The sequence below is a fragment of the Rhinolophus sinicus genome, chromosome 7, assembly GCF_057876585.1.
Source record: "Rhinolophus sinicus isolate RSI-liver-muscle chromosome 7, RSI-T2T, whole genome shotgun sequence".
Lineage (NCBI taxonomy): Eukaryota > Metazoa > Chordata > Mammalia > Chiroptera > Rhinolophidae > Rhinolophus > Rhinolophus sinicus.
Genome location: NC_142507.1, coordinates 51833084 through 51854430, shown reverse-complemented (window position 1 = coordinate 51854430; position 21347 = coordinate 51833084). Strand labels below are relative to the sequence as shown.

Genomic DNA, 21347 nt, shown 5'->3' with positions numbered 1-21347 from the left:
CAGAAAAAGACATTAGGCAAAAATCAAGGAATTCCACAAATAAAGTACAGCCTCTACTAATGTCAGATGTTAACACGATGCAGGGTATACGAGAATTCTGTATTATCGCTGCAACTTTTCTGTAAATCCAAAGCTATGCTAAAGTTTATTTTTTAAAATTACGATAGCTGTTGGGGCCGGCCCGGTGGCTCAGGCAGTTAGAGCTCAATGCTCCTAACTCCGAAGGCTGCCGGTTCGATTCCCACATGGGCCAGTGGGCTCTCAACCACAAGGTTGCTGGTTCAACTCCTCGAGTCCCACAAGGGATGGTGGGCTCTGCCCCCTGCAACTAAGATTGAACACGGCACCTTGAGCTGAGCTGCCTCCCAGATGGCTCAGTTGGTTGGAGCGCATCCTCTCAACCACAAGGTTGCTGGTTTGACTCCCACAAGGGATGGTGGGCTCCGCCCCCTGCAACTGGCAATGGCAACTGGACCTGGAGCTGAGCTGTGCCCTCCACAACTAAGACTGAAAGGACAACAACTTGAAAGTGAACAGCACCCTCCACAACTAAGACTGAAAGGACAACAACTTGACTTGGAAAAAAGTCCTGGATGTACACACTGTTCCCCAATACAGTCTTGTTCCCCTTCCCCAATAAAAATCTTTAAAAAAAAATAAATTAAAAATTAAAATGAAATTACGTTAGCTGCAATTTTTGCAGGATTTAGTTATGTTTTTAGTGGCAGGATCCTGCAAAATAGCTAGCGTGCCATCTAACCAGACACAGCAGTCGTCCCATTCACCCTTCTGCCCAGTACAATTGTGCGCCTCCTCAGAACCATGCTCCCCTGAAGCTCCTCTGGGAAGCTTGCTCCACGCTGAGTTTCTGGGCAATCACTTGTTCTGATTCTCTCCTCCACCCACCCAGGACACCTGTTCTTCTGCTAACCCCCGAAACTGGTGTTTCTCCCGTTCTTTGATTGGCCCTATTCTCTTCTCACTTAAAACACTGCCCCTCGAAGGGCTCAGCCATGACCTGCTATCAATAGGCTTACAATTCCCAGTCTACCTCTCTAGCCCAAAGCTCCCTCCGCAATACGGTATGTGGTTACGTTACGAACAGATTTCAGTCCGTCAGACCTGGCTTCAAAGCGCAGCCCCCATTTCCAACGGCACGCCCCTTTCGAAACACTGCTCCCCTTAGCTACACAACAGGACACCAACAGCGCCTACCTATTCAAAGGGTGTCAATATCACATGACATAATCCTCGCAAAACTCCCTGCATAGCATCAAGTACAGAACTATCAACAAATATTAGCCAACATTAGGATTATAAGCATTATCTAAATGGCTAATTATCTACTAACAACTCTTCTCACACGGCCTCTACCGTGTTTCCCTGAAAATAAGACCTAACCTGAAAATAAGCCCTAGCATGACTTTGCAGGATGACATCCCCTGAACATAAGCCCTAATGCGTCTTTTGGAGCACAGATGAATATAAGATCCGGTCTTATTTTCGGGGAAACATTCCTACGTCATATGTTCAAACCTGCTTTCATCGTCTAGCTCTTCCTCCCAAATTCCCTGTCACCCAAGAACGAATCTACAGCATCCGTCTTCCAAGCTTTCCTCTAACTTCTTCCCCAACACGCAACTGGTCAGCAAGTTCTACCAAATTCTACTTTCTAAACACCTTAGATCCTGTCTGCCCTCTCCACTACCACTGTACTAATTCAGATCTTTGTCATTTGGTTAGATCATCATAATGGCACCCTAACATTTAGCCCAAATGTATTATTTCTTTTTTTTAACCATAATATCAGTGTCAGATATTGCAGTTTACTGTGTTGTTTTAAAGGCCAAACACAGTATTTTTTTTGGCATAAAACAAAGCAGCTTTGCTCACCTTTCTTGGTTATCTCTATCTGTTTCCTATCCACTCACCCACCGCCTTCCCTCTAACTTGCACCACAAAGTCTTCACTCTAGTTACCAGCTCAGGCAACCCCGGACTAAGTCCCCTCTACCTTGTCACCTCCCACTTACAGGGTGGGTCTGCACCTAAGGGAATAAACCCTCCATAAAAAAAAGTATCTCTCCTTGAGGAAAGAAAGGATTTAGACCTCCATTAGGGCAAGCTTTCCCAAGTTGGCCAAGAAAAGAATCAAAACTTCAAGCAGTTTTGAACAACTAACCAGAGACGGATGGTTCTCAAAGCACCAGTCAGGGAGTGAAATATGCAAAAAGTCCAACCCAACCATTTGCACCACACTAGACAATTATAAGGGCGTCTCAGGCAAAAAGACCAAGGTCAAAGGAAGCAGCAAAGCTGGGAGCAGCTGATGATTCCTATTAGAGTGCTAATCTGTTTAATATTTATGTTTATCAATTCATATTTTACTTGATGTTTTAGAATATGATTATTTTAAAAGTATGAAATATATTCAATATCTGACCTTGCTGATTTGATTTCGGTGTTGGAATTCTAAAAGCTTTGAATAAAATCCCAAATTATACTGAATCAGTATTACAAAAAAATAACTGCTCCAGTGTTACAATCGCTATGGTAGCTTGAATGCCTACACACAGTTACTTTCTTTTTAACATACGTTCTGCCCCTTATGCCTTAAAAATCATGCCTTTTATTCCTTCTCTGTCTTTTCCTTCCTCACTTGGCCATGTGTACCTCTGACGGTCACTCCCTGCTTCTGATGCAGACCTTTATTTATATTTGGGATGCCTTCTTTCACCTGCATCCCATCTTTTTGAATGACTGTTTCCTCCATGAAGCCTTTTTTACTATACACAAATATAAATTAGTGCTGTTCTTTAATTGGGGGTTTCCTAGAAAAATTTCCATAACAAAGCTTCCCAAAGCATGTTTCTTGCAACGCTAATCACGTGAGATAACGAGAAAGAAAAAAAAAAAAAACGATTCCATGGTCAAGTGAATTTAGAAAATGCTGACTATCCTATCCCCCATCACCCTCCTTGGAAATTCATGAAGCATTTTGGTAAAGGTACTAAAGTCCAGTAGCATGAAACGAGGTTTAACTCTAATTCGCTAGTTTCTAAACTTTGACAGTGAAATCCTAAACTAAACATCACCACTTTTTGCTGTTGTACAAAGTACAAAGTCATACTGTTATTTTTGTTCATTGCTATGTTTTCTTTTCTCTGTATCTTATCCACATTTGTCAGTTTACACATAAGTACTGCACATGGCAATCTGAGAGATGAAAATGAATTCTTAACCTAGTTGATACTCACCACAGTATATACGTGTAAGGAAGCCCTATAAATGAATTTCAAACCTCTTTTCTATGATCAGGTTTTTTAAATCTTTTAAAAAGTGAGAGGGAGCTTCTAAAATGTCTTGGTATGAAATTTTCTTTAAAAAAAAAGAAAATCTTTAATTTAAATTTTTTAAATTTAAATAAAAATATGATTAATATTTGGTCTTTATTACTCCAACTTCAATTTTTTAGAAACCCTCTTGTTTTTAATAGGTTATTTATTTTAAAAATCCAGCAATACTAAAACATTGTTATACCTTTGAAATCCCTTCTTTGAGATGTATTTTCTTATTGGCATAATAATTACGAAAACATATGAAAGATTGTTAAATGCTATGAATTTCTGGAACTGTAAGATGTTGTTATATAAATAGGTACTTAAAATAATCAAAATAGGTAAACAGTTTTCAAATTAATGTGTTCTCCAGGCATTCACTAGTATTAATAAAAATCCAAGTTCATTCCTTTGGATTATGAACCTTAAAATTTCACCTCGAGTATGCAGGATTAACTGGAAGAATTTAAAAAACTTAAGTAGACAGGCCTGAATGAGAAACATGGTGTAATACAATGTAGACATACCATAATTGCATTTAAAAATGACAACAGCTACCATTTGCTGTGCTTTCCAAATATTAGGTAGCTTGCAAAGCACTTTATATGAATTATGTTTAATATCACCGACAATCAGATAAGGTGGGCTGTACTATTCTCATCCCCGTTTGGAGGCTTTAAGAGGTGAAGTACTGACTATAACAATGCTTCTTGGAGTCCAAAGTCCTGTTATCGGCCAGCTAACGGCGTACAATACTGTACATCTCCTTACGTACGTAAATCTGACAAAACTGTGTAACGTCTATAGCAGCATTTCTCGAATTGTGGTCTGGGGTCAGATTTAAGGAAGATTCATTAATTGAGCCTTTTGTATGTTCTACACCCTCTTCCAGGTGCTGAGGACAGAATGGTGGACAAAAAAAAGTCCCTGCTGTCGTGGGCTTACATTCTAGTTGGGGCACTTTCTATGCATTAGCTTTTTAAAAATGATGCATTATACTACAGTTTTAAACCTATTGTGATGGTAAGGGGAACACAACAGCACAGGATTCATTCTGGCCTTTTTAAAATTAAACATTGTTAAGTTATAATTCCTAACATTAAAAGATCTTTTCACCTCTAACAATGCAACTTTAACTAAGGGGTAATAAAGTCTCTCTCTCTCTCTCTCTCTCCCTCTCCCTCTCTCTCTGCTAGTGGGTACCCAAGAACCATACAGTGAAAGTAAGTGAAACTACACTAGCGAGTGAGGAGGAGGGACGAAAAGAGATGAGGGAAAAGATAAAAGCCACAACCAAAACTTACACCCAGCTTACTACACATTTCACTTCTTTCATCAAAGAGCCTCTATTTCAATGTTCCTCTCTGAGAAGAATACAGAGAATGAAGTATTTTTTAAACTGTCTTTAGCTTTGCCAGAAAGACTTTTAATGTTTCAAAGCACAGATGGAATTGGTGCCTTTTCCCAAAAGGAGTAACTAGGTTCTACTACTTTCTCTACAAGATGTGCATTTTCCCAGTGTTCTATAATTAAATCTGTGGGGACAGTGAAATCTGAAAACACAACAAAACACCAACTACTATATTTCCTTGACAAACAGATGAGAAACTCACGTCAAGCTGGTTTGTACAAGTGATAAGTTTTTGAGTAATTTTAACTAGGGTCTCTAAGTGCCTTCTGCGCATTAAAAAGCCTCATTTTGTCCTCATTTCTCAGATAGTTGAAATTTTAAAATTAACCTGAAATTTTAAAACAACTAACTTACCTAGCCCCTTTGGACTTTACAAAATACAGCTATAAAACAATAAATACTTGAGAAAAGTGAAAAACATGATCATAAATGCTTGACAAAGCCTAGGAGGAACTACTTACCAGTTTATGAAACGCAGGAAGCCCAATCACTCAGAATAAAATCGGAAAGTCTCTGTTCCCTCAGAAATTACACACATACATCCACTCATCCCTTCTCTACAGCCAAACCTGTAATTTTGGACTGGCCTGTTTGAGCAAATTTTAATATTAGTATTTTTCCATTGCCAACGAAATTTTCCTTTCAAGATATTTCCATACCACAGACTGTTTGAAGTTTGTCAATATTGCTTCACACTGAGTTATGGGAATGTCTATGTGCTCCATAATTCATTCAGTTTACTACCGGATGTACAGCGGAATTATTTCTTACATATTCTATCAGATGCACCTGGGGCCATGTATATCATACCACTCTTCTGCATTTGAGATACAGCAGCTAAACGAAGAACTTAAAGGCTTGTAAAGTCTCGTAATATAGATAAAAATGCTCCTTTAGTTTATACGATTGCAATCATTATACATTATAATTAAGGTAGTTCCACGTTCTGAAACATTGTCAGGAAATATGGAAACTATCACCCACATCTGTATGAAGCTAGGGCGATGGAATGAAGAAAAGGTGGCCTGTGCATCCAACTGGAGGGAGAGGACCGATGATGCAATAATTTTACAATTGGGAATCGCAGTAGAGCTTATGCCTCACTAATCCAGATGTGCTATTAAGCCTAAAATGAGAGTGGAAACATGCAAGAGATCGAAACAGATTTATTACTTCTTTGGGAAGCTAAGCTCAGGTTTACCTTGAACCTCAAAAAGAACTACAGCCAAGAACACATCAGATTAAGTAAGTAGAAAGAGGCATCTAAAACACCGCGTGCCCCAGGCCTCCTCTCTGACCCTCTTCTCTATCTCCTCGTGGTCCTCATGCCACACTGACTTCTAACGCGGCAGTGACAGCCCGAACATACCCGGTGGTCCTGTAAGATTATAATGGAGCCGGAAAACACCTATCGCCTAGTGACAGAGCCCGTAACATCGCAGCTCTAGGTAATCCCTGTGGGTGGTGACGCCGCTGTAAACGGACCTGCTGTGCTGCCACGTGTATCAAAGTACACAGTTACGTATACAATCATGTACAGTACATACTACGTGAAAATGACAATACATGACTGTTACTGGTTGACGTATTTACTATACGAGACTCATGTGATCGTTCGAGTGCACGCTTTCCACTTAACAAGTCCGCTGTAGACGGTGCCGTGTTACGGCGGCGGCAGCCTCAGGACCTCGTGCTCACCACGTCTCTCGATCGCATCATTTTCTCTTGTGCCTGATTTCATGCCCCGTCGCTTTACAAATGGAGTGTAGTCTAAGTGTACAGAGTGTGTCGTCTACAGACTCACACTACGTCCGAGGCCTTCACGGTCACTCCCCGCTCACTCACTGACCCACCCAGAGGAACGTCCAGTCCTGCCCGCTCCATTCACGGTAAGGGGGACCAGTAAGGCACTCCGGTACCAGTGCACCAGCTTTTATCCCGCTTTGCACAGTACCTTTCCTGTGTTCGAGAGGCCTAGATCCACAAATACCACTGCCTGCAGTACTCAGTACGGTGACGTGCGCACAGGCCCGTAGCCCAGGTGTGCAGCAGGTGACACGCTGTGATGGTCGCACCGCCTGTAGCTCCCTTCCAGCCTGGTGGCTCTAAGGACAATCTACACATTAAACAGACACCCTGTGCTGACTGTTGCCCAGCTCTGTGAATATCCTGAAACAACCGCCTCGTACACTGTGACTGAAGTTTCTATTTGTGAATTATATCTTAATAAAGATATTAAATGTAGACAACCCAAACCTAACATATTCAAAACTAAATCTCTGATTTTCCTCCCAAAATCTCTCCACTTACAGCCTTTCCCATATCAATAAATGTCAACTCTTTCTAATCACAGAGGCCCCCCAAAATTATTTCTGGATATAATTTCAGAATGGGGGGGTATTCTCCTCTCTTACCCCCCATTTAACCCATCTGGAAATCTGGTAGAATCTACCTTCAAAAGAGATCCAGAAATAAGTTACTTCTCACTTGCACTGGCCACAGCCTGGTCCAAACCACCATCCTACCCCGGGATTCCTACAACAGCCCCCTAACTGGTATCTGTTCTGCAGCAACCTGAGTGGCCACTGAAAAACATAAATCAGTTCAGTTCCTCTGCTCAAATGGCTCCTCATCTCATGCAGAATAAAAGCCAAAGTCCTTACAATGCCTCGAAAACTCTTTGTGACCTGCCTTCCCCACCCCCATAACCTCTGAGTTCATCTGCTAACCCGCATTTTAACAACTCCTTTCCAGCCACAAAAGCTTTCTTGCTGTTCCTTAAACTCAGCTGGCACACTCTAACCTCAAAATATTCGTCTTTTTCTGTTCTCTTTCTCTTGGAACATTCTCCCCTCCCCTCCCTACTCGGCATCACCACCTCGGGGAGGCCTCCCCTTACCACCTAATTTAAAACTCCAAACTCCCTTGAACATGCTGTATCCCCCTTCCCTGCTTTTCATTTCCCTACGGCACTTCTAATATTTTAGCTCCTAATATATTTAATATCTTACTAATTAATTTTATTTGTCTCCTCTTACTAGAGTACAAGCGCCATGAGGGCAAAAAAAAAAAAATCTCTCCATTTTGTTCACCTGCTGTATCCTCAGTGCCCGGCACAGTAGATATTCAATAAATATTTGTGAAAAGAACTGAATGTAAACTAGGGACTTATAAGCAAAATTTACCTTGGAACTCGGTTAGAATCTAGAGCTAGCCCACCTGTATTAGTCATTTGTACCCATATGATATGTGATTACAAACCTTTCTGCCTACGGCAGCATTGTTATACTCTACCTGTCTCCTACACAGGATGGATTACAAAGTAAACAGTTAAAGGAATAGCTCCTTTTCGGAGGCCACCGCTGCAGAAAATGGTCCTAGACCCTCAGATTTTTGAAATATCAAATATAAGATGGCAGACTGCACTCCCCACTTACCACTGTTGTATCCAACCAGTGTTGGCCACCAGAAAACCGTTTATTATTTAATCTAAATGTACCTCACATTTAAAGATTTTTATCTAGTAGGCAGCTTTAATAACCAACATGTTCAACTTGTTTTCCCCTTTTATTATTAATCAAAAACATAAATAAATGCCTATCAGAACTTCAAGTCCACACAAAATAATCAGTTTGGCCACAAAAAGCAAACACACACACACACACACACAAAACCCACTAAGATTTAAAATCTCAACATTCTAGTTCATCTACACGGCCTAATCTTGAAGAAATAAGGTTATCAAGGGTTTGCTGCATTGTAGAAAGTATTTTATGAGTGGGAAAGGCTGTCTGGTACAGTGGCTAAGAGTGCACACTAGAAACCAAGGTTGCCTGGTTGAATTCTGGCTCCACCATGTATTAGCTCTGTAACCATGGCAAATTACTGAACCTCGCAGTGCCTTTGTTTTCTCATCTGTAAAATGGGGATCATAATAATACCTGCTTCAAAGAGTTGTGAGGCTTGAATGAATTAATGTGTGTAAAATGCTTGAAACAGTGCATGACCCATGGTAAGCACTTGATAAAAGTTAGTTATAAAATTATGACCATCTTCATGGTCCAGCTACAAATGACAAGGAGAAAACTCTGAGATATCCTAAATTAAAATACACGACCAGAGAATGCGAGAAGGACACAGAACTGTTAGTCTGTTCATGGCTGCGGACCGAAAAACAAAAGACTGCTCATATTCCTTCTGTGTTTGTTGGAATTTCAGATTAATTTCCAGGTGGCTATTTCCGCAAATTATTCCAGCCAAGCACCCCTGAACTCCAGGAGCCTCCGCTTTTTGTTTACACGTGGGCTTTCCGGACTGCTGCCCACAGCCAATCCACAGGAGGGGACATTGCTTCTTGTGGACTCTGAGCCTATCCCAGAGCTGGCCCCACTTCCCACCCCATGCGTATAGCTAATGGAATGTAAATTCCCTCAGACAGTTTACACCTTTCTTCCCCCTTCCTGCTACCTGATGTATAAAAATGCTTGCAAACCCCAGAGACCACGGACACGCTGTCTTCCCTACCTAGCCAAGCTGCTGGTGGTTTAGACTCCACATCCAAGACTGGTCTTCCGTTTGGCTAGCAATGACCTAATAAACCCTTTCTTTCAAAAAGACTCTCAGCCATGGAAGTTAAAATTTTTTGTTGAACACCATCGTCACGGTCCAGCTAAGGATCCTGAGACCCATACAGAGAAACCATTGCCATAGATCAAAAATGGTAACTACACTTTGCATATTCTCTGCAAAAAATTAATCCTGTATGAAGAGATTTCTTTTTGCTAGTCCATGTTTATATAGCAGTCTTTCTTACAGAAAAAAATACCAGACTGCACTGAGATTTGCTTCAAGGGGGGAGGGGAAAAAGAAAGGGGATAGAAGAAAAAAGATTTGACCATTAAGTTGATTTGACCATTAAGTTGATTTGACCATTAAGTGAAAAAAGATTTGACCATTAAGTTGATAACTACTACCCGAAAATAAGACCTAGCCAGACAATCAGCTCTAACGCGTCTTTTGGAGCAAAGATTAATATAAGATCCGATATTATATTATACCCGGCATTATGTAATACATTTTATTATATAAGACCCGGTCTTATAAGACCGGGTAAGACAGGGTCTTGTATTAATTTCTTCTCCAAAAGATGCATTAGAGCTGATTGTCCGGCTAGGTCTTATTTTCGGGGAAACACGGTAAAGTGGGTTGATCAGTAGAGGGGTAGGTATTATACTTTCTGAATCTTGTACATATTTAGTTTGTACCGAAAATAACTCAAGGGTAAGCTTAGCAGATTTTCTGCAGTACAAATAATTCTACTTTCCTATATCCCCTTTCCTTCAAAAACTCACTTAAGTTCTCATACCACCTTACAGAAAACAGACCAACTATTCGATGTTTAGAAACAAGACAACATGGAGATATCATAAACACAATTACTTTCCATTTTGTCCTACTAGTTCTTCAGAGCACTTGCTAATTCACTACAGAGGCAGGTCCAATTCATCGGCCCCTGACTGGGAATGTAATTTCCAGCACTATACCCAAAACGAAGTTCTGCCGTAATTATTCTAAATACCCAAGATCTTAAGACTATCTTTTTCTGCGTCATGATCGTCAACATAATAATCTGAATGTTTTCCTTACGCCAGGACATATGCTAAAATACATGTATTATCTTCTTAAATCTAGACAACAATCCTGAGAGACTATTATCTCTATTTACAGATCAGAAATTGAGGCTCACAATTTAAGTACTTTGCATAGTCACCCAGGTATTAAGTGATGGAATTATGATCTGAACTTAGGTCTAATTCTAAAGTATGTATTTTTCTACTGTTCCGTACTGCTTCCCATTTTACATTAAAAATGGGAGTGACAAATGAAGTACAGAAATGATAATCTGGTCAAATTACACATCAAGTCCATATACAAGCTGTATCTTCAACCTGCCGACAACCATCTACGATTTCTTTCACTAAATTATAACTGTTTCTTTCTGATTAACAAATTAGAACAATTCAAGTTCTCGATTAACTATTTCACAAAATTATGTGAGCAAATATTTACTGATTGCTTACTCTGTGCTAAATACTGTTCCAGCTGCTTGAGGATACGACAGCCAAGAAGGCATAGCCCTGTCATGTAGTGGGAGCAGACAGACAATAAATATGTGAATAAATAAGCTAATTTCATAGTGCAGATAAAGTGATGTACTAGAAAGCAACTGAAAAGGCCACTTGAAATAAGGTCCTTATGGAAGGCCGTTCTGAGGAGTTAATATTTGAGCTTGCACCTAAATGAGAAGACGGGATTAGAAGCTTGCGCCGTCGTAGGCAGGGCAGATAGTGTAGGAACTTGTTGACCATAGTAAGAGAAGTTTAGATCTTAACCCTGCTGCAATGGGATATCACTGGAGGATTTTACAGCACAGGAATGACATCTGTTTATGCTACAGAAAGATCACTTAAGAAATGTCGGTAATGAATGCCTCCGTCAAACAAATTAAAGGCCTAAATAAAATCAGTAGGACCCACCCATGGAATATATTTTGCCTTCTCTAAATTATTTCCTTTAAAGTGAACAAAAATTTCTTATTATACATTATGAAATAAAGGACAAAATGAAAATATCTCTGGAAGAGCTAACATAGTTACTTAAATTCAGAGATCTAAATAAAAATTACTAAATAACGGATGCCAGAAAAAAAAGAGAAGCAAAAGTGCCATCAGGAAAATGGACAGAAAGGCAGGAATGCCAAAAACACCTACTTCACAAATTTGCCTAAAGCTGACTTAGAAACCAAACTCAAACTAAAATAATTCCAACTGTGAAGAAATATGAAGTTATTACACATGGCTGTACTTGTCAACAAATACGTGTAATATTGTATTTTCTCTTCCTTATGATTTTTCTTAATGACATTTTATTTCTCTAGCTTACTTTATTGTAAGAACACAGTATATAATACATGTAACATACAAAATACATGTTAATTGACTGTTTATGTTATTGGTAAGGCTTCCAGTCAACAGTAGGCTATTTGTAGTTGAGTCTGAGGGGAGTCAATCGTTATACAGAGTTTTGACTGCTCAGGCATTGGCACCCCAAAACATTGCATTGTTCAAGGGTCAACTGTAAACACAAATCGACTACAAATTACCTTTAACTATTTTATAAAGTTAAGTTGCATACCAGTAGGGAAAAACAAAAACCAGGTTTTTACAAAGTCAAAAGCATTTAACTTTATAAACTATATATAATGCACTTCAAATGATGTCTTTTCTTCCCAGACCAATCATTTTTTGCCCTTGTAAGAGATCAACAAGGGAAATAAACTCAGGCACAATATCAACAATAGCAGAGACAGAAAAATTCTGACTCCAGTGTATCTCATCACTGCTGACTAGAAAAAAATATTGCAATTGTCATTTGTAATCCCACAAAGCAGGGATGAGGACCAACGTATTCTTGCAAATGATGTAACCATACAGGTAAAGCACCAGAGCCCAAAGGTAGAAAATGTTAAATGCTCGCATAATTTAGTAAAAATATTTTAAAACAGGAAGGAGACTCTGTTTAAGGAAAACACGTCCTCAGGCTCACATGAACACTGCTTGCTCCCACTGGTGGACCAAGTGCATTAAGGAGTAATCTTGAGAACGTTATTTTACAAAGTTAAATGTGGCCACTGTCATCCGATATGGTGAAGTCAAATCCTAATTCCACCACTTTACTGTGTAATTTTAAGCAATTTAGGTAATATTCCAAGCCTTATTTTCCCCATCTGTATATCAATGATTTATAAATCTATTTCTGAGGGTTATTTTCAGGTAGGAGATATACTGTAAATGACAATAAAGGTCTAGGTACATAGCAGATACTTAATATGTAAGGGTCTTTGAGGACTGTTATCATATTTGGTTTTATACATTCTAATTTTACCTCTTGAAAAGAAAGTAACTTTGATCTGCTATCGGCAAATATAGGTAATCCGTCTTGGTTCTACAACCCTTTGAGCATTTATTATTCAAAGAGCCACAAAACATCTCTCCCAACATTAACTTTACATATACAAATGGTTGAAAGCTTGGGGCCCATGATCTTGCGAGTTTTATCCATCTGTTCCCGAAAAGGTAAACACAAATCAAAACACTTCAGAGGCCATGGCAGAAGTGGAATAAGAACAACTCGATGATGGGTATCACTGATGACAAGCCATGGTCAGGGAGCAAAAGAGCTGACATTCAAATACAGAAGCAACAAAAGACCTAAAATTCAAAAATCCCTGAGAAGAGAGTTAACCCTCTCTTCTCAGCAGGAAGCAACAGTGAATTCTCCACACTTCCTCCTAAAAGATTTGAGATCCTTGGCACACACCATCCACGTTTCCTGACAGTTTACTAGACCTCTTTTCTGTAGTAAAGCAGCAAAGTGGAAAAACTGCCCCACAAAGGCAAAAAAGTAATAACTGGGGGGAGGGGGAGCACTATATATTCAAAAAGCTCATTTCTTGATTTCCTGTTTTGATGATTACCTATGAAACCAAACTCAATTCCTTAAAAAGGTACTTCAAGTGATTAAAAAGTAGTCGGATATGGTTTCTTTTTTTTTCATTTTAAAGTATTATTGACAATACTTGACTACACACAGTAGTTTCCGGTCACTATCAAGAAGCCTGTATTTCATTGCAGCAAACACAGGTAACAGGGAAACCTCCCAGGTGGTCGCCTCAGCTCTAACGTGGAGCGCACGTTATTTAACATTCATCCGGATAAACCCTTCTTATTACACATCCCAAGTTTCAGGTCAGTAGAAAACAGAGTGGTCCAACATATTCCAGCGAAACAGTTGGATGTACTAGTGGCGATTAAGATCAGAGCGTGTCTAGCATCAGGAAAACCAGAAATCATTAACACCTCACGGCCTATAGAAGAAACGAACGGACGCGACAATTTCCGTGAAGCTTCAGTCAAGTCAACGGTACCTCACAAGGCTTTGAAAAGATATAATGTGTAAATCTCTATAGATCTGGGGCCAACGGCCCAAGGTCACACCAAGTCAGTGGCTACAGATCCACGAAATGCGAAGCTTCCCGCAATTCAGGAAAACCCTGGCTAGGAATGGAGGAGTGTGGGTTTGGGAACACTCGGGTCAAAGCTTTACTGTGAACAACCCCAACCGAATGCAGTGGCTCCCTGGGAAAACCTCAAGCGATTCGGGCGGTCTTTCCTTCCATTTCCCCGGTCTTCCCTTCCCCTAGGCACCCCCAACACTCACATCTCCGGAGCCACTTCATCCAATGGTAGACGATAGTAGTGTGGTGTTTCTTGTTCTCTATACACCAAGACGACAGGCCTTGAATAGATTCCATGGTGTTAGTTACCGACTGGAATTTTCGATCCAACGAGGACTCCAGAGCCCCTGCTGAAGAGGCCGACGAGGAGGAGGCCTTACTGCTGCCTCCGCCGCCGCCGGCCGCCATCTTCCCGGTTTGCACAAGCGCTGCTGCTCCTCAGGCGGCGGCGGCGGCGCCGGCGGCGGCGGCGGCGGCGGGAGCGGGCAAAACAATCACTGCGAGTGCGTGAAAGCCGTAGGTGGGGAAGGAGGCCGGGGGGTGGGGGGGGTGCACGCGCTAGGCTCTTCTGGAGGTAGGATCGGCGGGCCAGCTGCTAGGCACGCTGGCGGCTCCTACACGCTGCAAGGAGGGGCTGCGGGTTTCGAAGGTTTATCAGAATTGTTCAAGGGGTTGTGTGTAAACCAGTCAGTAATCAGGGAAGAATTACGCAGAAAACAGGTCCTTGCAAAGCCTTTCAAAACGCCTGGCCCCGAAACTAATGGTTTTATACTCTTGGGCTCTTTACGCTAAGGCCCTTTCCCACTCCTATCCCCACACTCCTGTTAGGGCGGCTGTTAATAGCTTAAATTTCATACTACCCGACTGCCCCTTCGGTTGCAGAAATCTTTTTCTCTCCTTTAGATCCTCTAGCACAGAAAAGGCCCAAGGCTACCTAGTCAGGATTTTTTTTTTTTTGCAACGCAATAGCAGCAAAGGAACAGCAACAGTATCGCGCACGCGCCGCTTGGCCCCGCCTCCCCGTTTCCTTCTCAACCTAGAGAGCAGAGGGAGGTGTCATGGCGGGGCAATCTGACCAATCAAGGGAGAAGAACGAGAAGCGCGCGCAGGAGCCCGCAAACTCCTAGAGCCGAGGAGGCGCTTCAATTGTGCGCCTGCGCAGCACATCAGCGTGTAGCGGACTGGGAGGAAAAGCGGGGAGGGGAGGGTAAGGGAACTGGTCAAACTAAGGAGAGGTTGGGGGAGGGGGTTACACCGCCGCCCCGCCTTTTGCTTCCCAGCGAGGTCTCTCACTTGGGGCTATCCAGCTCACATAACAAGGCCGGGAATCTCCCACCACTCAGCGGCCACTATTACTTTCTGGCGGCTGCCGCCGCCGCCGCCGCTGCTGACTCCTCGGGGCACCGACGCTCGACCAAGTGGCTGGCAGCCATCTTGCAGTGCCTCTGACAGGTGCGCATGCGCCAGCTCCAGCTAGCCATTCACTACGCAGACTCCCAGACGAAACATTTTACATTCCCCTTGGACCATACCATTCATAGCCGCTAGACTATGTGGATTATATGAAGAGGAAGTAAAGTAAGTGAAACGAAAATTTCCCCGTAAAATTTTGGAGACGAGTAAAAGATAAAAGACAGAATATGGTCCCACCTTCGGCACAATCTCAGAATTCCATAATACATTATAATTTACAAGAGCCTTAAGTAATATTGATTAGCATCATTCTATCACATCTGTCTGTGTAAATCCTCTGGGCAGATTTGGAGGCTTCCGTGTCCCACTGAACACATGTAATTATTATATTTCAATTCTTTTATGTCACCCCAGTAGACTCACTTTTCTTGAGGCAGAGAATCTGTTTTTCAAGCATATCTAGTATTCAACAGAAAGTTGTTGAACGTGTTGAACCAAGCACTCACTGTTCTACATGTTGGATAGAGCAAAACGGACAAAAATTCCTTCCCTCTAGGGCTTAGTGTCAGGAGACCACAACCAAATACATGTCAGGGAGTAGTAAGTTCTATTAAGAAGTATGAAGCAGAGTAAGGGAGATGGGTGGTATTGTGTGGGTGATCCTAGATGGGCATGGGAATGGTGGTTTAATGAATCCGGAGGGCTTTTGGAAGGAAGTGACACTTTATCTTGATAAACAAAAAATTTTGAACTTCATGGCTGAAAGCCTTTTTAAAAGAAAGTTTACTAGCCTATTGCTGGTGAAAAAAGAAGACAGGTCTTGGGGCGTGGAGTCTAAACCACCAGCAACATATCTAGGTAGGAAAGACAACATGTCCAAGTCTCTGAGTTTTGCGGGCATTTTTATACATGGAGTAGGGAGGAGAAATTTGTAAGCCATTCTGAAAGAATTTACATTAGCTATAGACAAAGGGGATAGGCCCAAGAGAGTCCATAAAACTCATGCGTAAACAACTAACAGAGACCCCTGAGGTTCAGTCACAGCCCAGCTATTCTCTTTTTTTAGATAATCTGGAAATGGCCACCTGGAAGTTAATTTAATAGTTCCAAGACACACTAAGGCAGTGTAATCAGTCTTTTGTTGGTTTTGCACTGCCGTTGTTACCTGATTAACCCCTTTTTGTCTCTTCCTTCCACTCTCTGGCCTGCTGTAATTTAATTTAGGACTTCTCAGAATTTTCTCCTTGTCAATCTGAATGTCGAGAACAAGGTAACCAAGCAGATATGGAAAAGGAGGAGGAGAACATGCTGGCAGAAGGAACGGCAAGTGCAGAGGCTCTTAAAACAGAATGTCTTGACATATTAAAGGAAGAATAAGGAGGCCAGTGTGGCTGGAGAAGAGTAAGAGAGGGGACAAGTGGCACAGTATGAGGTCTGAGAAGTGACGGGAGAGAGTGCATGTGGAACCTTGCAAAGCCACTGGAAGGATGTTGGCTTTGAAATGAGATGGGGAGTCCTTTTAAGCAGAGAAGTTACATGGTGATCTTTTTAAATGATCACATTGGTTGCTATGTTGAAAATAGACTTCGGAGCCACCAGTTAAGGAGGCTGTTGGAATAATCCAGGCAAGGAAATGATGGTGATCTGTACCAGAGTGTGAACAAAAAAGATAACGAGAAGTGGTGTCAGATCCTGGATCTATTTTGAGGGAAGAGCCTAAAGCATGTCCATGGATTTAAGGGGAGTGTGGGAGAAACAAGTCTGACACCAAGGCTTTTGACCTGAGCAACTCTCAAAGCCTTTTTTGCCTTATCATTGTCGCTAAAGATTCATTTTAGATATTTTTTCCTAATCCCCTCAACCCCTGTGAAATTTTAATGCCACAGATATGCTGTGTATCTGTATATGTATAATACTATGTGTATATCTGTGCTTTCTGCAAGAGTAAACATGAAGTTTACTCTTTTTTTTTTTTTTTAAGGAGGGCACAGCTCACAGTGGCCCATGTGGGGCTCGAACCGGCAACCTTGGTGCTACCAGCACCATGCTCTAACCAACTGAGCTAACTGGCCACCCAGACCTTACTCTTTCTATTCAATGCAGTTAAGAATGACTAAAATCTTTAAGTTAAATATTTTAAATGTTAAAACTATTAATATTTAACAACTTTATAACTGTATTTGCTGAGTAAACTTTACTTACATAAATTGTAATGTATTACATATGTAAATTACAACTTAAACAAACATATAATAATAGCAATGTAATCATTTTTTTAAATGATTCAAAACTATTATATTTCCACAACAACAACAACAACAAATAAACAATCCAATTAAAAAATGCTAAAGATTTTGTAGGGTATCCGATGGACACTTGTCCCATTTAGGAGACCACCTCAGGGAAGACATAGACGCCTGATCACTGCACTGTACACCTGAAGCTGAAGCTGAACAATAATGAATGCCAACTATAATTTTATATATATGTATGTATATATATGTATGTATATACTTAAAAGAAGCGGAGTACAGCGTTAGGAAGAGAGACAGTGGAAATGTAATGGCTCTGTGCGATGTCAGAGGGATAGTGGATGGGGGAGGGGGGTTCACACAGTGTGAGGGATATAAATGATAAACATCTAAGTATTACTTTGTCTTGTGCACCTAAAACTAATACAAAAAAAAAAAAAAAAAATGCACAGAGTGGGGCCAGCCTGGTGGCTCAGGCAGTTGGAGCTCAATGCTCCTAATGCCGAAGGCTGCCAGTTTGATTCCCACATGGGCCAGTGGGCTCTCAACCACAAGGTTGTCGATTCAATTCTTCGACTCCCGCAAGGGATGGTAGGCTGTGCCCCCTGCAACTAAGATTGAACACAGCATCTTGAGCTGAGCTGCTGCTGAGCTCCCGGATGGCTCAGTTGGTTGGAGCGTGTCCTCTCAACCACAAGGTTGCCGGTTCAATTTCTCGACTCCCGTAAGGGATGGTGGGCTGTGCCCCCTGCAACTAACAATGGCAACTGGACCTGGAGCTGAGCTGCACCCTCCACAGCTAAGATTGAAAGGACAACAACTTGACTTAGAAAAAGTCCTGGAAGTACACACTGTTCCCCAATAAAGTCCTGTTCAAAAAAAAAAAAAATGCACAGAGGACCTAAACAGACACTTCTTCAAAGAAGACATATAAATGGCCAACAGATATATGAAAAGATGCTCAACTTCACTAGCTCTTCAGGAAATGCAAATCAAAACCACAATGAGACACCATCTCACACCTGTTTGAATGGCTATTATCAATAAGACAAGAAATAACAAGTGTTGGAGAGGATGTGGAGAAAAAGGAACCCACCTACACAGCAGGGGAATTTAAACTGGTACAGCCACTATGGAAAACAGTATGGAGTTTCCTCAAAAAATTAAGAATAGCGCTACCAGATGACCTAGCAATTCCTCTTCTGGGCATCTACCCCAAAATTTTGAAAACATTTATTCATAAAGATATATGTACCCCTATGTTCATTGCAATATTAGTCACAATAGCCAAGACATGGAAACAACCTAAGTGTCCTACAATGAATGATTGGATAAGGAAGATGTGGTACATATATTTAAGGGAATACAACTCAGCCATAAGAAAGGATGAAATACATTTGCCACAACATGGATGGATCTTGAGAGTATCATGCTAAGGGGGAAAAATCAGACGGAAAAAGACAAGAACCATATGATTTTACTCATATATGGGATATAAAATTGAAAGCAACAAACCCACACACAAAAACTCAGACACAGACAACAGTATGGTGGTTACCAGAGGGGAAGGGAGGTGGAAGGTGGATGATGAAGGTAAAGGGGGTCAAATATATGGTAATGGAAGGAGACTAGACTTTGGGTGGTGAGCACACAATACAACATACTGTATTATAGAATTGTACCCTTGAAACTTATATAATGTTATTAACTAATGTCATCTCAATAAATTTAATTTAAAAAACTTATTTTACAGATAAAGTAAAACAATTGAAAATATACTAAAATTTTAGTGAACTTTTAACTTTTATTTGGCATGAGAAAATTACTAGCTGCTAGATATTCATTGAGCTATTGTTGACATTTTTTCTTCTCGGCATTTGACATAGCTAAAGATTAATTGAGTAACTTGTAGAATTAAATAATAAAATATAAGCTATATTTATTTGCTTCTCAAAGCCCAAGTCAGATGCAAAGCACTGAGAATCATAACATTCACAAGGTAGTAAATGGCAGCCAATAGTCATGTGTAGACCACTTCCTGTGTTATGGCTTCAAAATAGGGCAAATGAGGGAGAGAAAGTTCTCCAGTCACAGCCACCTATTTCTCATAGTTTTGTAGCACTGGCCTTGCATACATTTTGTGTATCATCCGTGAGTTCAGTGTCACTGCTGCTTGTGTCATACCCCGAAAAATGAGAGAAATTGAGGAATAAGATTTTGTTGGGTAGAGTTGAGCTTTGGAGGGTGACAAAGCATTGTAATGCCTAAGATTATTTTTTATGCCCCAAGAACCAATTATTTTTCCCCTATGGGGTGATATTGGCCCCATTGAGACTACATGAACTAGAAGAATGGAGTTGCCATTTTCTCAGATGGACCAGGGGAGGAAAGAGGGAGGAGCAGTCTTGTGAGAAATGAGTAGGAATCAGGATTTCAATTATGGACATCTCGAGGCTGAGAAACCAGACACATAAATGGCATCAGCTATGTGAGTCTGAAGTTCATGAGAGAGGTGTAGGTAGGAAACATCAATTTAAGAATTATCTGTATATGGATGACCTTCAAAGCTGTGAGATGGATGAGGTTGCCCAGGAAGTGAGTGAGTATAGATAGAAGAGAGGTCCAAGGACTGAGATAAAGAGCAACTTGCAAAGGAGATTGAAAAGGAATGAGCAGTGAAATCAGAAACCAGAGAAAAATGTTCTAAAAGCCAAGTAATGAAAATTTGTCAAGAAGGAGGGAGTAATCAGCTGTCAGGTATTGCTATACAGGTGGCATAAAATGAGGACTGAGATAACCAGTGAATTTGGCCACAAGGTGATCATTGGGGATCTTGACAAGGGAAGTGAAGTGATTGGAGAGGCTTCTAGAGAGAATAGGAGAAGTAGAAATATCACAACTCTTTCAAGAAATAAAATGGGAACAGAGAAAGGGAGCAGAAGATGAAGGGAAATGCGGGATCAAGGGGTCGTTTATTTTTTTCAAGATGAGAAATAATTGTAGCTGATGCAAATGGTACATTTGGGGGGAATGTTGATACAAGATAGAGATGGGACAATTTCTGGATTGATTTCCTTGAGTAAGTAGATAGAAGAGGATAGGATCAAGTGATAGATCCACAGACAGTTCTTTTCTTGTGACAGGAAGGTAGAGAATCTAGGTAAAAGGTTTATGTAGGCAGGTAGATTTGTTGGTGAGAATGTGCAGAATTCTCCTCAGTTGCTTCTCTTTTCTCAGTGAAATAGGTAAGCACTGTAGTAGCAGGTGCTGAGGAAACACCCTATTCAAGGGCACCAATGACCTGTTCATTGCCAATTTTAGTGCATTGTTTACAATCTTAGCCTTTCACTCTTCTCTTAGAGAGTGTGACCATTAAGAGCAAGACCTCTACAACCAGACTACTCAAATTCAGGCTCTGCTAGTTTTCTCACCCCTTGTGTTTACCAAAGTTTCATTTTTAAGCCCTTCTCTCATTCTTTCTCCTCATCCTCTCCCAACGATTAAGTTTATCACCTGCATTCAGATTTATTTAAGTTGGATATCTAGTTATTATTGATTCCAGCCCTCCCATCTAGTTATCAAATTCTATAGACATCTACGTAGAAATCTCTTGCATGAATTCCCTTCTTCTCCCTACTTAACATTATCATTACCATTCTAATGAACTGTGTATCAGCATTGCAATCAGCTTCCCAGTCTATCTCTTCAGCTTATATACCATTACCAGATTAATCTCCTAGTTCTGCACACACACACACACACACACACACACACACACACACACACGTTTCTTGTTACCTACCAAGTTAAGTAAAAGTCCTGGCTTTTAAGACCTTCCACGATTGTTTCCATCTAACT

General features: G+C 40.9%; 1 protein-coding gene across 2 annotated transcripts in view; it reads right to left on the bottom strand.

The window, feature by feature from the left end:
• Positions 1–15273, bottom strand: part of RPRD2 (regulation of nuclear pre-mRNA domain containing 2) — a 65428-nt gene extending 50155 nt beyond the window's left edge. For both annotated transcript variants that reach the window (XM_019739934.3, XM_019739935.3), the window contains exon 1: positions 14028–15273. In XM_019739934.3, the coding sequence (XP_019595493.1) occupies positions 14028–14232 (205 nt within the window). In that variant the 5' untranslated portion in view covers positions 14233–15273. The remainder of the gene's footprint in view (positions 1–14027) is intronic.
• Positions 15274–21347: the final 6074 nt, after the last annotated feature.